Raw genomic sequence first — 15017 nt, forward strand, 5'->3', positions numbered from 1 at the left:
ACATGTTGCCTAGTTGAAACAGGCCATTATTCAATAACTTGTATTGCAGATTTTGTTTTTGACATAGTCTCACTTAGTCACCTGGGGTTGAGTGCCGTACTATCATAGCTCACAGCAACCTCAAACTCTTGGGCTCAAGCGATCCTCTTGCCTCAGCCTCCCAAGTAGCTGAGACTGCAGGTACCTGCCACAATGCCTGGCTCTTTTTAGAAACAAGGTTTCACTCCGGTTCAGGCTGTTCTGGAACTCCTGAACTGAAGCAATCCACCAGTGTTGGCTCCCAGAGTGCTAGGATTACAGGCGTGAGTCACCTCGACCAGCCCATATTACAAATTTTTAAAAGAAATCTTAAGTAGTTCTCCAGGCTACCTTATATGTTATAAACCTGAAGTGAAGCACAACACAACCTGCTTAAACAGATTTTTGTTCTGGTGTTTATCTACTACTTCGTTTTTAACTACTCTTTATTATCAAGATACCTCTGGTGGTAGGTGAAGGATATAGCCAAAAATAAAAAGGAAGATGCTAACTATGAATTCTAAGAAACTATTATAGTATATCCAATATAAGATATCCAAAAACCAGCTTTCTGTGTATTTTACACATTGTAAATAACTACAATAACCATGTACTGTTCTTTTAATCAGAAAAAAAGGTGGTTTTCTATATATGCACAAGTTGTAGAACAATTCCTACAACAATCTATAATTGCAGTCTTTCCTTTTTTCTTTGAAGACAGAGCCTCAAGCTATCACCCTGGGTAGAGTGCTATGGCATCACAGCTCACAGCAACCTCCAACTCATGGGCTTAAGCTATCAATTCTCTTGCCTCAGTCTACCAAGGATCTGGGACTATAGGCACTTGCCACAATGCCTGGCTATTTTTTGGTTGTAGTTGTTGTCAGTGTTTGGCAGACCCAGGCCAGATTCAAACCCACCAGCTCTGGTGTATGTCGCTGGCTCCTTAGCCACTTAAGCTACAGGTGCCACCCAACTGCAGTCTTTGACTAAGGCCTATTATATCATAGTTAGAAAAAAAAACCAACACAATATACATTCTTAGTACCTAATACCCATTAAACACATAAACTAATATAAATGCTACACCGTAGCCCATTCTAATAATAAGGCCAAGAAAATTCTATGCCAGGTAATAGTGCCAAATTTACACATACAAGTTTATGAGTATGGTTATAAATAGTATGAGTAAAGCAAATTTACTCAAAATATATTTTCCTAAATACTTTATTTCCATCAAAATATACTAATGTATTTAGGTAAATCATCTATCTCCAAAGTGGGGAGAAATGTACTTAAATTACCCAAGCATCTTGTAATATTTGGTGTACTAAGAAGTTCATTCTTTTGTTTTTGAGACAGAGCCTCAAGCTATCCCCCTGGGTAGAGTGCCATGACATCACAGCTCACAGCAACCTCCAACTCCTTGGATTCAAGCAAGTCTCCTGCCTCAGCCTCCCAAGTAGCTGGGACCACAGGCGCCCGCCACAACACTCGGCCATTTTTTTGGTTGGAGCTGGCCGGGCTGGATTTTTTGGCAGGCCTAGCTGGATTCGAACTGCCACCTTAGGTGTATGTGGCTGGTGACTTAGCCATCTGAGCCATAGGCGCCGAACCAAGAAGTTCATTTTTAAAGGATGTGCAAGAAACTTTGTCTTTACTCAATTTCAATCTACAGAAAAATTTCTGCTTCCTTCCTTCTGGGTATGATAGGACAATTTTTTTTTTTGGAGACAGAGTCTCAAGCTGTTGCCCTGGGTAGAGTGCTATGCCGTCACAGCTCGCAGCAACCTCAAACTCTTGAGCTTAAGCGATTCTCCTGCCTCAGCCTCCTAAGTAGCTAGGACTACAGGTGCCTGCCACAATGCCCAGCTATTTTCTTGTTGCAGTTGTCATTGTTCCAACCCAGCCTGGGTGTATGTGGCCAGAACCCTTCCCACTGAACTATGGGCGCCTCCCTTATAGGGAACTTCTTTTACAAACACTTTCAGTCTCTTAACTGTTAACTGCTATTAGAGCAACCCTTAAAAAAGAAAATACCAATTGGTGATATTAGCTAATTTTAAACAATACCCCAAGTGTCCCAAAGGTCGCCATTCGTACATAGGGAAATGGGAAATTATAGCTAAAGGTACCTTTATTCACAGAACATTCATTGAAAAGTTTTTATTTCTATTATGTGTTGATATATAAAATACTAAAAATATAAAATATGAGTTGATAATTTTCCTATGTATTGCAACCTTTGGGGCACTCTAATTTTCTTTCCTTTGAGGCCATACCTCAATGAATGAGATTAAACTGATTTCTGTCTGCAAAGGCTCAAAGATATTATAATACTCTATGTCTGTGTATTTTCTAAAGTGTGGAATAATTTTGGGAACTTTTATCACAAAGAAATTGATTTAGTAACTGTACTTATACATATACAAGCAAAAAAAATCATGTAACAATTGTTTGTTTTTAAGGACTAAAATGGTTTAGCTATATTAAAAGCTGATTAACAGCAACTAAACTACTAAGAACCTGTTACAGCAGTCTCTGTTTATGTTCTCATCTTCTGATGTCAGAGTACTTCAGAATCTTGGGTAAGATGACAGGGCCCTTGTTTCAAGGAAAAGTATTATCTTTCTTCTACCTATCAGTCAGTCAGGCTTAGTCACTCATACCTTTACTGAATAATATCTGACAATAAGGATTATGCACAATTATATATGAAAGTAAATTTTAAAAGGAAAACTACACTTCCTTTTATCCTTCTCTATAATATTCTATAGTGTTTACAATCTTTTCCTCATCTGATTGGTACCATTTTCCCTGCTCTACTGTTCTGCTAAATCTACTAGAAAATACGAACAAATAACAATCAGTATTAATTCACTGAGTATGTGAATATACACCTTTTACAAAGGCCCCAAGGTTAGTTATTTGATGCCTGAGTACCCAATATACTATTAAGGAGAAAGTTTTCACTCATCAGGAAAGTGCTAGGAAACCACTATGCTGATTATCATGCCATTTCATACTTGTTAGCCTACTTGAGTTATACTGCAAGCAAAAAAAAAAGTTCATTTACAAAATTAAGCCTATAGACTTTATTTATTTTTTTTTTTTTTGAGACAGAGCCTCAAGCTGTCCCCCAGGGTAGAGTGCCGTGGCATTACAGCTCACAGCAACCTCCAACTCCTGGGCTCAAGTGAGTCTCCTGCCTCCGCCTCCCAAGTAGCTGGGACTACAGGCGCCCACCACAACGCCCGGCTATTTTTTGGTTGCAGCCATCATTGTTGTTTTGGCGGGTCCGGGCTGGGGATTCGAACCCGCCACCTTAGGTGTACGTGGCTGGCGCCTTAGCCGGTTGAGCTATAGGCGCCGAGCCTATAGACTTTATTTTAAATGACTCTCATCCCTAAATATTTATAATCCCTTGACATTCTTTTAGATCTCAAGGTTCTTTATTCTCACTTTAGAAACAGTATAAAGTATAACCATCTATGACCTCTCTAAATTAGTTACACACTGTGGGTATAATTACATGCACTGCTCATTTTCAAAATCCTGCCTTCTACTTAGATTCCACTGAGCAAATTAGTACTCTTCAGTTTACAAATTCTCTGCTTAAATGACAGAAAAACAATAAAAATATTAAAATTAGATTATAGCACTTAATTTTAGGAAAAGAAATTAAACTGAGGACATACAACTTTCTCATATAATACTACCCTACTACAAGAGAGAAACTTTACCCTTTTGTAACAGGGTAAGATATAGGAAAGTAAATTGCTCAAGAAGCTGAATAAGTCTTTTTAAAGTGCTATAACATCCCTTACATTATTTGAAAATTTCATTAACAAATTTAAAGCCCGATTTAAAAGTTTTTCCTTTTTTAAAAAAAGAGCAGTTGTCAAGCTGGATTTTGTATGAGGTAGTCAAAATATCTTCACACAAATTTTACTTCCAAATTCACTTTTATCATTTAATAAACTTCATATAATAAGAAGGGGCACTTTAGGAGTTTCTTGAAAATATTCTAGCTACTCAGAAAGCCAGAACCCTGAAAAATAGATGAGAATAATTATCTTTCTTCTTCAACTGTGCCACAAAGCATAAATAACTGTGAAATTACAAGATATACCCCTGAACAATAAAGAATCATGAATTAGCCTTTGTTATAAACACTAGGCTACTGCCTGAAAAAATTTAGAGGTAGCGGGGAAATTAAGTAAAATGATATGAAAGGCTTAATTCCCATTCCCTTATTTTCTATAAAGGGCACAAGATATCAAAATCCTTGTTTTAGTTGAAGTTGAATGAAGTAAACAAGTCATTATTTCTATGAAGATGACATGCAAAGCCATAGCTCTAGAGTGCCAACCTCACTCCTAGCTCCAAATGACATTTCCACTTAAAATGTTTATTAACATGATACACATGTTCCAAGAAAATTGTTCTGTTTGAGACAGAGTCTCACTTTGTAGCCCCCAGTACAGTGCTGTGGTGTCACAGCTAATAGCAAAAAACTCTTGGGCTCAAACAAAACTCTTTCTTGCCTCAGCCTCCCAAGTAGCTGGGACTACAAGCACCCGATACAACACTCGGCTATTTTTTTTTTTTTTTTTGAGACAGAGCCTCAAGCTATCCCCCTGGGTAGAGTGCCGTGGCATTACAGCTCACAGCAACCTCCAACTCCTGGGCTCAAGCGAGTCTCCTGCCTCTACCTCCCAAGTAGCCGGGACCACAGGCACCAGCCACAACGCCTGGCCATTTTTTGGTTGCAGCCGTCATTGTTGTTTGGTGGGCCCGGGATGGGGATTCGAACCCGCCACCTTAGGTGTACCTGGCTGGCCCCTTAGCCAGTTGAGCTATAGGCGCCGAGCCAACACTCGGCTATTTTTAAAGATGGGGTCTCACTCTTGCTCAGGCTGGCAAGAAAGCTTGTTTTAATGAACCTATATAATGGCACCATTATTCTCTAGAACCCCTTTTAAATTGTTTCATTCATTCTTTTTAGTTTTCCTATGCCTGCAAGTCTTAGCTTCATTCTTTTTTTTAACTTTTTAAGTTTTTACTTACTTTCTTTTTTTTAATTAACAGATAAAATTGTATGTATCACATACAACATGTTTAACTTTTTAAACTTTAGGTTGATGTGAGGGTACAACAACCAAGTTCCTTCATTCTTTATACCCTGCTGCTATCCTGTTCAGACCAGATTTTTCCATAATTTCCGTAAGTGCTTCCTGCTGCCCTGCCTTGGTCTTTTGCTAACATTGCTTTTATCACGTCCCTTCCACAATTAAGAATTCATAGATAGCTCCTTTCAGTTTACTGGATTAAATTTAACTCTCTAAATTCAGCATTGAAACCTCTCCATTATCTGACTGCAAATTTAGTCAAAGTTCATCTTTCACTATTCCCCCATAACCTCATTGTTATACCCACACAATCAATATTCATCCATTCCCCTAATAAGATCTAGTGAAAGGTTTACATCTTAGGAAAAAACTTCCTGTTCTTCTAGCCCACAAAACTGCTCAGCTTCATTTTTTGAATTCCTTATTAATTCCACCATACAGAACTTGATTATATACTTACTTTTACTCATATTTGAAGGGTCAGTCATCTCAGGTTAAACTCCAAGTTCCCTCTTCCTCAAGAACACTTACTAAAAAGGCAGCCAATGTTCTATCACTGAGTTTCACCTTGGGTTACTTATAACAGAATTTAGACAATTATATTTCCTTTCCTCAAGTTCTTTTTAGTTTATAATGGAAAATTAAGCTTCGATTACTGCTTTTTGTAAACTCCATTAATGGTCCTGAGAGACTATAGTACAGTGTACTTACTTTACTTGTAACTCCACAAACACTTCTCATAACCCCAACATTTGAACCTAGGTTTTCCCTAATTTTAGTCAAAAAAAATTTTTTGAAGGCTAGTTAACTATTAAACACATCAACATCATCATTTGAAAGTCCTTTCTTGAGCCTAAGTGGCCATTAGATGTCTTAGACATAAAAGTAAGGACAAAATTGTATTATACATATGAAATTTACCTTCTGGCTATGATCAGCAGGTAAGAACAAAAAAGGGACACCCCCAGAAAAGCTTCTAGCATGCTTCTAATTTTTTCTTTAACCAATTGCAAATGAAGACAGTTACTTCAACCTAAAAAATTAAACCTCAAAACTAAAAAGACATAATACATAAGACTGGAAGAATTAATTATTTAATCAACTGAGTAGACTTACACTTGGGTACACTTGGGTACCACTTGTGAAAAAATATTTGGTATGACCGCAAAAGACAGCCCTTTATTTCTAGTAAATAAAATACCAACGCCTACATACATTTCAGATTAAAAGTGGGTACGAATCTCATGTGTTACTTTCTCAGGTTGGTAAGGTGATGATATCTAGAACTCCTTTCCTTGATTTGATGACAAATTACTAAAGGTAACAAGGTCCCAGCAGTAGACTGCTCTTCACCACCTCACAAACTAAACCAGAATAAATATCAACAAAAGAAAAATTTCTGTATTAAAGTTAATTGAAGGAAAGATGAATGTACAGTAAAATTTATTCCTATAACTGCCTATCATTTTCAAACAGTAGTTTATACAACTATCACCAAATACCTTCATGGCATGATTTTATAAAGTTCTACTGGGAAAATCAATATACCATCTTAAAAAATGGGCAGGTTCGACTATTCATATCTATGCCCCAAATTTGAGCCAAAATATCCAAAGAAGTTAGAGGGGGCTTTTTTGTTTCTAACCTATTGCTCTATATCTCTTTCCTCAGGAAGAACTAAAACCTAAAATGACCTTCTAATTTGACTGCCTGGTTCTAGGTGTTTATATAATGAACTTCCAAAACGGACAAAAATCATTCCCTCCAGCACATCCTAACAATTGTTTTTAGTGTTTCCCCTAGTGACTAGAATAAATATCAAACAGCAGCCGGAACGTGTTACCCGGGGCTTTTGTTTTCTTTTCAGGGTTTCACACAAACTCACTTCCACTCATTCCCACTACCAGGGTAACTTTGGAAATATAACTCAAACCTTGACAAATGTTCCATCCAGTACATTTAAGCTGGGGGATAACGTTATTCTTTGTGATGTTTATATTTATCGGATCCCAAAGAATGAAAACCTCCTTCTGACCCCTTGTTACTGAAGGATGGAAGAGGGCCTGTTAATTTTCAGGTACCCCTTTGAGTTACAGAATAGTATAAGCTGACTTTCAAATACTGAGCCATGAAATATGTTCAGTTATATAAGAAAGATTAAAGAAACATAGAAGATGCCTTTTTTTTTTTTTTTTAACCATAAAGACCTGTAAAGGACTGGTCAGTTTTTAGATGAAAGGTCATAGGAAAGAAAAGCATTAGAGGTTGAGATATGAAGAGAAAAAACCCAACACGAAGGAATTAGAAAAATAAAGCGTTATAGCATTTCCACATTCATTCTGAAGTGAAAGTAGAAGGGACATTAAGGGAAAAGGGCTCCTTGCGTAGTTTTCCCCTCACAGCTCTCGTCTTAAGAACGCTTAAGGGTCGGTGCGGTCGTTGACTAACCACTTCATTAGGCTCGTCCCACCTTCAACCTCAAGGCTTTCGCCTTTATAGACGCAACGCCGCCGGTTCCAACAGAGACGCGGCCGCTCACTGCAATAGAGAGCCAAGGAGACACAGGCCCCAGCTAGTCCCACGCCAGCTTCTCCCGCCCGGAAAACAGCCCCGCACACTTTCGACCCAAAGACCCTCTACGGTGCGCGGGGTCGCCAGAAATGCCACCGCAGGAAGCACCTACCACTATCCGGCCGGAGGGGAACTCCCTGCCGCCGCCGCCTCCCGCCCCATCGCGACCGGGACCCACACCTCGGAGCAGAGACACCGAAGGGGTGGGGGAAGGGACTAGGACTCAGGAGTCCAGGTTAGCCGTCAGCCTCCAGACAGAGAGGGAGGGATGTTATCCGTAGTTTGGGGGCAAGGAAAAAAACCCAGAAGCCATCTTGGGATGTGAGGAAGCAATCGCGATGGCTCCAGAGCTTGCTCCCCGCGGGCCCTCGCAGGACTCCCCGCCACCCCGCCCGACAGCGCTTGTCCCGGTGAAACCCCGAGCATCGGGCCGCCGCCTAGACGGCTCCCGCGGCTTTGTACTCACTCTGCCCTCGAAGTTGTTCTCCTCTACATCACTCATGTCGGCCAGGCGCTCCCCCAGAACTAAATAAGAGACGAGTCTCGGCTCGAGGGCCGAGGGCCTAATCAACCCGCTGACTGGACCGTGGGGAGGAGGAAAGAGTCGGCAACAACGGCCGCTCCACTTCACTCCCACTCGGTCGCAGGCTCCGGCAAAATGGCGCCGGCGCCGCCAGAAACCTTCTGGCCTCCTCAGTGCGCGACGTAAAGGGGGCGGTCGTCTCTGTGATGTCACGAGGCCACGCCTCCCCGGGGGGCTTTGTGGCGGCTCCGCGTAGAGCGCGCGAGTGGCTTGTGTTCTACCCCGACGCCGTGGAAGCACCGCCCTAGCGTTGACCTCCAAACTTCGGGCTGGTGTCTAAAGCGTAAACCCCTTTGAAGATTTTCAGTCACCAGATGAGCTTTTATTGACATTAGCCTTTCTAAGTATTGTTTAACTAGGTTCTGACATAAGAATAGAAAAAACTGGGGTACAGGTGAATCTTTCCAAGAGTAGAATGTGAACGTTTTAAAGCAATAACTGAGAAAATGACATGAAGGCTGTGTTGACCAGTTTGATGGAAGTATTTCAGATTGCATGTGAAAACCCCACACTGTGCCCCAGAAGTGCATTAATGTACATAGTTACCATTCAATAAAAAAAAAGGAATAGAAAAAACTGGAATCGTACATGTAATAAGCTTTTGTTTTTTTCCCGCAGACTAGATTATATTTCAACACTTGCCCTTTGAAATGAAGAAGCAATACATGCACAGATAAGATTATGATGAAAAAACCAAGTCCCTCCCACGTCCCTCTCTGCTTCCGACCTCCCTCTCCCAATTTTTTCATCATCCTCATGATGTCATCTCTACCTTTATCATGATGTCACCTACACCATCCATGTAATAATGTTTTATTGTATTTTCTTATTTAATGGATCTTTAAGGCAGATCTTGCGAGAAATGTGATCTTTCCTTTCCCCAAGTTCAGCCTCTCACTCTTGGCATGTGAGGAGTCTGGGTTAGCAGTCAACCTCTAACTATTTGAGGTTAGCTCCATTTGTTCACAACTGTGTCACTAGGAATTTAGAAGAGCATCCTGAATAATCAAAGATAGTAGAAATAGGAGGCATTTTTAGTGTGCACCTTTTGTATGCATAAGAGTAAATCAAAGTGGAGAAGTTACACCCATAGTGATGGAAACAGCATAGAAATAATCTAATCTGGAGGGTGTGATGGCTCACATCTATAATCCTAGCATTCTGGGAGGCCAAAGTGGGTGGATCTCCTGAGCTAAGGAGTTCAAGAACAGCCTGAGCAAGAGTGAGACTCTATCTCTACTAAAAATAGAAAAATTAACTGGGTGTTGTAATGTGTGCCTTTGGAGACTGAGGCAAGAGAATTGCTTGAGCCCAAGATTTTGAGGTTTCTGTAACTATGATGATGCCACAGCACTCTACCCAGGGTGACTGAGTGAGAGTCTCTCTCAAAAAGAAAAAAGAGAGTGAGAGAGAAAGAGAGAGAGAGAAATAATCTAATTACTTGGTTTTACCAAGGCAGAAATCCCAAATGCCTCATCCAAAATTATATAGCAGTAATAATGCCATTGAGTACTTATGACATGTCAGACACTGGACTAAGTATTCTCCATAGTTTATCCCATATATTACTCACACAAACTAAAGAATTGTTGATTTTATTGCCTCTAGTTTTTCCTCTTTATTTAATTTTTTTTCTTTCTTTTAGAGAGAGAGTCTCACTTTGTTGCCCTAAGTAGAGTACCCTGGCGTCTTAGCACACAGCAACCTCAAACTTTTGGGCTCAAGTGGTTCTCTTGCCTCAGCCTCTTTAGTAGCTAAGACTACAGGCACTTGTCACAATGCCCAGCTATTTTTTTTTATTCTTTTATTTTAATTTTTTAGAGACAGAGTCTCAAGCTGTCTCCCTGGCAGAGTGCTGTGGTGTCATAGCTCACGATAATCTCCAACTCTTGGGCTCAAGCTATCCTCTTGCCTCAGTTTTCCTATTTTTAGTAGAGCTAGGGGTCTTGAGTTTGCTCAGGCTGGTCTTGAACTAGTGAGCTTAAGCAATTCACCCACCTCAGCATCCCAGAGTGCTGGGATTACAGGTATGAGTCACTGTGGCTGCCAACCAGCTATTTTCTAGAGATGGAGTCTTGCTCTTTCTCAGGCTGGTCTCAAACTCATGAGCTCAAGCAATCCACTCAACTCGGCCTCCCAGAGTGCTGGGATTATAGGTATGAGCCAATGCACCGTGTCTTATTTATTTAATTTTTAGAGATGGGGTCTCACTGTATTCCAGGCTAGCCTAGAACTCCTGAGCTCAAGCAATTGTCACGCCCAGGAGTTCCACAAAGACCACACTGCCAAACAAGCTGAATTTATAGCAGAGTCCCTTTATTGAAGAACCAGCCGGCAACTGCCTCAGTGTCCCAACATGGGGTTTCTGAGAGCAGCCCCGTGATTAAGGGGTCAGGTTTTTAAGGCTTAGTCTGCATCCTGGTTGGCATGCAGGCTGTCCAGGTACATTTGGGTGGGGGTAGCAAGCATTGTACAAAAGTAGAATTTTGCAGTTAGTTAGCCATACGTAATACATCTTTGTTTTAATATTTTCCTATATATCTTAGTTCCAGTACTTTTCCTCCATACATCTTTGTCTCAGTATTCTCTCCATCTAGTATTGTCTAAAGATAAGTCTGGGACAGTCAGTTCATTTCCCAGGCCCAGGAGTTAGTCAAGCAAGAAGTTAGTGAGTGAGTACTTTCCCATCTATCTTGGGAGTGAACCAGACTTACTCCATTTTGTTGAGGGCTTGCAGTCCTCAGGAATTTTCAGGAGTTAACTGGTATTTTTCCATTATAGCCTAGGCCTACCTAATTCAATCTTCCTGCCTCTGCCTTTCAAGTAGCTGGGCCTAAGGGTATATGCACCACTCTGCACAGCTCAATGCCTCCATTTTATAGATTTAAAAAGTTGAGACTAGGCTGGGCGCCCATGCTTAGTGGTTAGGGTGGTGGCCACATGCACCAGTGCTGGTGGGTTTGAATCTGGCCCCGGGCTGGCAAAACAAACAAACAAAATTAGCCAGGCACTGTGACATGCACCTATAGTCCCAGCTACTTGGGAGGCTGAGGGAAGAGAATTCCTTAAGCCCAAGAGTTTGAAGTTGCTGTGAGCTGTGATGCTGTGGTATTCTACCAACAGTGACAAAAGTAAAACTCTGTCTCAAAAAAAAAAAAAAAGTTGAGAGTAGTAAACTAAATCCCCCCAGGTGAGTCAGACACGGAGCACAAGACAGAATTGGGATTTTAACTTGAATATATTAACACTCTTAAACTATACTGACACTCCTTCAGTGCCTCAAGGTAAACCACTGACAATACAGTTAAAGAGCTCAAGTGAGCAGAGCCAAGTTTAATATTCAGTTACTCAAAATTTGTTTATTTTAACCAAGAACTAAAGTGTTGATATTGAACAAACTCTTCCATAAAAGTAAAGCAAACACACAGATTGGTTTATATTCATGATTTCATAATGCAGAAGGCTAGTTTAAAAAAGACATTGTCAGGCTCAGTGGGTGGCCCACACCTGTGATTCTCACACCCTGGGATGCCAAGGCGTGGTGGTGGTGGTGGTGGTATTTCCTTGAGCTCAGGAGTTTGAGATCAGCCTGAGCAAGAGCCAGACCCCATCGCTATTAAAAATAGAAAATTTAAGTTGGGTGAGGTGGCTCACACCTGTAATCCTAGGACTCTAGGAGGCCGAGGCAGGTGTATTGCCTGAGCTCACAAGTTAGAGAACAGACTGAGCAAAAGTGAGACCCCCATCTCTAAAAATAGCTGAGCATTGTAGCAGACACCGGTAATCCCAGTTACGTGGGAGACTGAGACAAGAGGATTGCTTGAGCCCAACCAAGAGTTTGAGGTTGCTGTGAGCTATGATGCCATGGCATTCTACCAAGGTCAACAGAGTGAGACTCTGCCTCCAAAAAAAAAGAAAGAAAGTTTAGCCAAGTGTTGTGGTGGGTACCTATAGTCTCAGCTATTCTGGAGGCTAAGGCAGGAAGATCATTTAAGCCCAGGAGTTAGAGGCTGCTGTGAGCAAAAAATAGCCGGGTGTTGTGGCAGGCGCCTGTGGTCCCAGCTACTTGGGAGGCTGAGGCAGAAGACTTGCTTGGGCCCAGGAGTTGGAAGTTGCTGTGAGCTTTGATGCCACAGCACTCTACCCAGGGGGACAGGTTGAGGCTCTGTCTCAAAAAAAAAAAAAAAGTAAAATCAGAGAATTTATACCAAAGATTAGTTCTGTGAACATAGATTTTTTTTTATTTTAAACTCAAATTTATTTACCTAACAGTTATATAGCGTTTACAATATACTAGGTATTTTTCTAAAGCTTAGCACTTTACAGACAATTAATTCATTTAATCTTCACACCAACCCTATGAGGCATGTACATTATTTCCTTTTTGTCAGTTGGGAAATCTGAGACACAGAAACATTAGTTGTTTGTTTGTTTGTTTGTGACAGAAAAGCCTGGGTAGAGGGCGCTATGGCATCACAACTCACAGCAACCTCAAACTCTGGGGCTTAAGTGATTCTCTTGCCTCAGCCTCCCAAATAGCTGGGACTACAGGTGCCCGCCACAATGCTCAGCTATTTTTTGGTTGTAGTTGTCATTATTGTTTGGCAGGCCCAGGCTGGATTTGAACCTGCCAGCTCTGGTGTACATGGCTGGCACCCTAGCCGCTGAGCACAGATGCAAGCCTGTTATTGTTAATCTTTCAGTTTCACATTAGTATTGAGTACAGGTGATGCTTGTTTCTCCAGTACTTAAGAGAATGTCCTCCAAATCCATCCAGGTTGTTGCCAAGGATGCAAAATTTTCATTTTTTTTTTTAGGAATGAATAGTATTCCATGGTATACATATACCACAATTTATTAATCCATTCATGTGTTGATGGGGACTTGGGTTGTTGCCCTATCTTTTTTTTTTATTTCCTCACTTTTCTTTTTATATTTCTTTGCTTTTTGTTATTGTTGTTGTTGAGACAGAGTCCCACCCTATGCCCTGAGCAGAGTGCAGTGGCGTCATAGCTCACTGCAACCTCAGACTCGGGCTGTGGGCATCCCGCTGCCTCAGCCTCCAAAAGCTGCTGGGATTACAGGTGTTCACCGTGGTGCCTGGATGGGTTCTTCCATTTTTTTAGGAGTTGGGGGTCTCACTCTCACTCAGGCAAGTCTCAAACTCCTGAGCTCAAGCAATTTTTCCCTCCTCAGCCTCCCACAGTGCTGGGATTACATGAATGAACCACCGTGCCAGCGGGTTGTTGCCTTATCTTAATGATTGCGAACTGAGCGGCCACGAATATCTAGTGTAAATGTCCCTGTGGTAAACTGACTTTTTTTCATCTGGGTAAATGCCTAGTAAGAGATTCTTTGTGGAATCTTCATAGTACTTTCCATAGAGGCTGTACTAGTTTGCAGTCCCGCCAACAGTGCACAAGTGGTCCTTTCTCTCTGTGCCCATGCCAGCAATGACTGCTTTAGGACCTTGTGAAGTGGGCCATTCTTATTAGGGTTGGGTGCTATCTCCACTTGGTTTTAAATGCATTTCTTTGGAAATTAGGATGATGAGCATTTTTTCAAGTGTTTAATTGGCCGTTCTTCTATCCTCATAAGAAACGTTTCTACTCATGTCTCTTCCCTAGTTTCTAATGGGGTTTGCTTTTTTCTTGTTGATAGACTTGAGTGTATCATAGATTCTGAGGATAAGCCTTGTGCTGGACTCACAGTATGTGAATATCCTCTCATTTGGAAGGTTGTCTTTTTGCTTTGTGGATTGTGCCCTTAACTGTGCAAAAACTTTTTAACTTGATCAGGTCCCATTTATTTATTTTTGTTGCTGGCTCAGCACCTGTGGCTCAAGTGGCTAAGGTGCCACATACACCTAAGGTGGTGGGTTCGAATCCAGCCCAGGCCTGCCAAACAACAATGACAGCTGCAACCAAAAAATAGCTGGGCGTTGTGGTGGGCAACTGTGGTCCCAGCTACTTGGGAGGCGGAGTCAGGAGACTAGCTTGAGCCCAGGAGTTGGAGGTTGCTGTGAGCTGTGATGCCATATCACTCTACCCAGGGGGACAGCTTGAGGCTCTGCCTCAAAAAAAAGTAAAATTAAAAAAAATATTTATTTTTGTTGCTGCAATTGCTAGTGGGGTCTTCTTCATAAATTCCCTAGGCTGATAAGATTGAGAGTTTTTCCCATATTATCTTCTAGGGTTTTTATTTTTCATGTTTTAGGTTTAGATTTTATCTACTTAATTTTTGTTAAGTGGTGAGAGGTAGGGGTCTAGTTTCATTCTCTTACATGTGGCTAAACAGTTCTCCCACCACCATTTATAAATAGGGATTCTTTTCCCCCAATGAATGCTTTTGTTTGCTGTAAATGGCTATAAGGGACTGGTTTCATCTGTGGATTCTCCATTCTGTTCCAGAGATCTAGGCCTATATTTATGCCAGTACCATGCTGTTTTGATTACCATAGACTTGTAGTATAACCTGAAGTTTGGCAAGGGTATGACTCCTGATTTATTCTTATTTCATAGAATTGCATAGGATAATTTTCTGGTTTCATACAAAACATATAATTATTTTTTCAAAATCTTTAAAGTAAAACATTGGTATTTTAATGGAGATTGCATTAAATCTGTAGATTGCTTTGGGTAGAAGAGACATTTTAACACTATTGGTTATTCCAAACTATGAACATGATATGTATTTCTTTTTTTTTTTTTTTT

The 15017-nt window shown here is 41.0% G+C and overlaps 1 protein-coding gene across 4 annotated transcripts in view; it reads right to left on the reverse strand.

Annotated features, from left to right (window-relative positions):
- The window catches only part of TRA2A (transformer 2 alpha homolog), a 32084-nt gene extending 23653 nt beyond the window's left edge, over positions 1 to 8431 (reverse strand). For 2 of the 4 annotated variants that reach the window (XM_023512428.1, XM_023512430.1), the window contains exon 1: positions 8188 to 8376. In XM_023512428.1, the coding sequence (XP_023368196.1) occupies positions 8188 to 8223 (36 nt within the window). In that variant the 5' untranslated portion in view covers positions 8224 to 8376. Of the gene's footprint in view, positions 1 to 8187 lie in introns of all 4 variants that reach the window. The other 2 variants (XM_012804380.2, XM_023512429.1) reach the window with 2 other exon arrangements.
- Between the last annotated feature and the right edge of the window lie 6586 nt (positions 8432 to 15017).

This window comes from Otolemur garnettii, unplaced genomic scaffold (genome assembly GCF_000181295.1).
Source record: "Otolemur garnettii isolate 467f Iridium unplaced genomic scaffold, OtoGar3 scaffold00028, whole genome shotgun sequence".
In the NCBI taxonomy this organism is placed as follows: domain Eukaryota; kingdom Metazoa; phylum Chordata; class Mammalia; order Primates; family Galagidae; genus Otolemur; species Otolemur garnettii.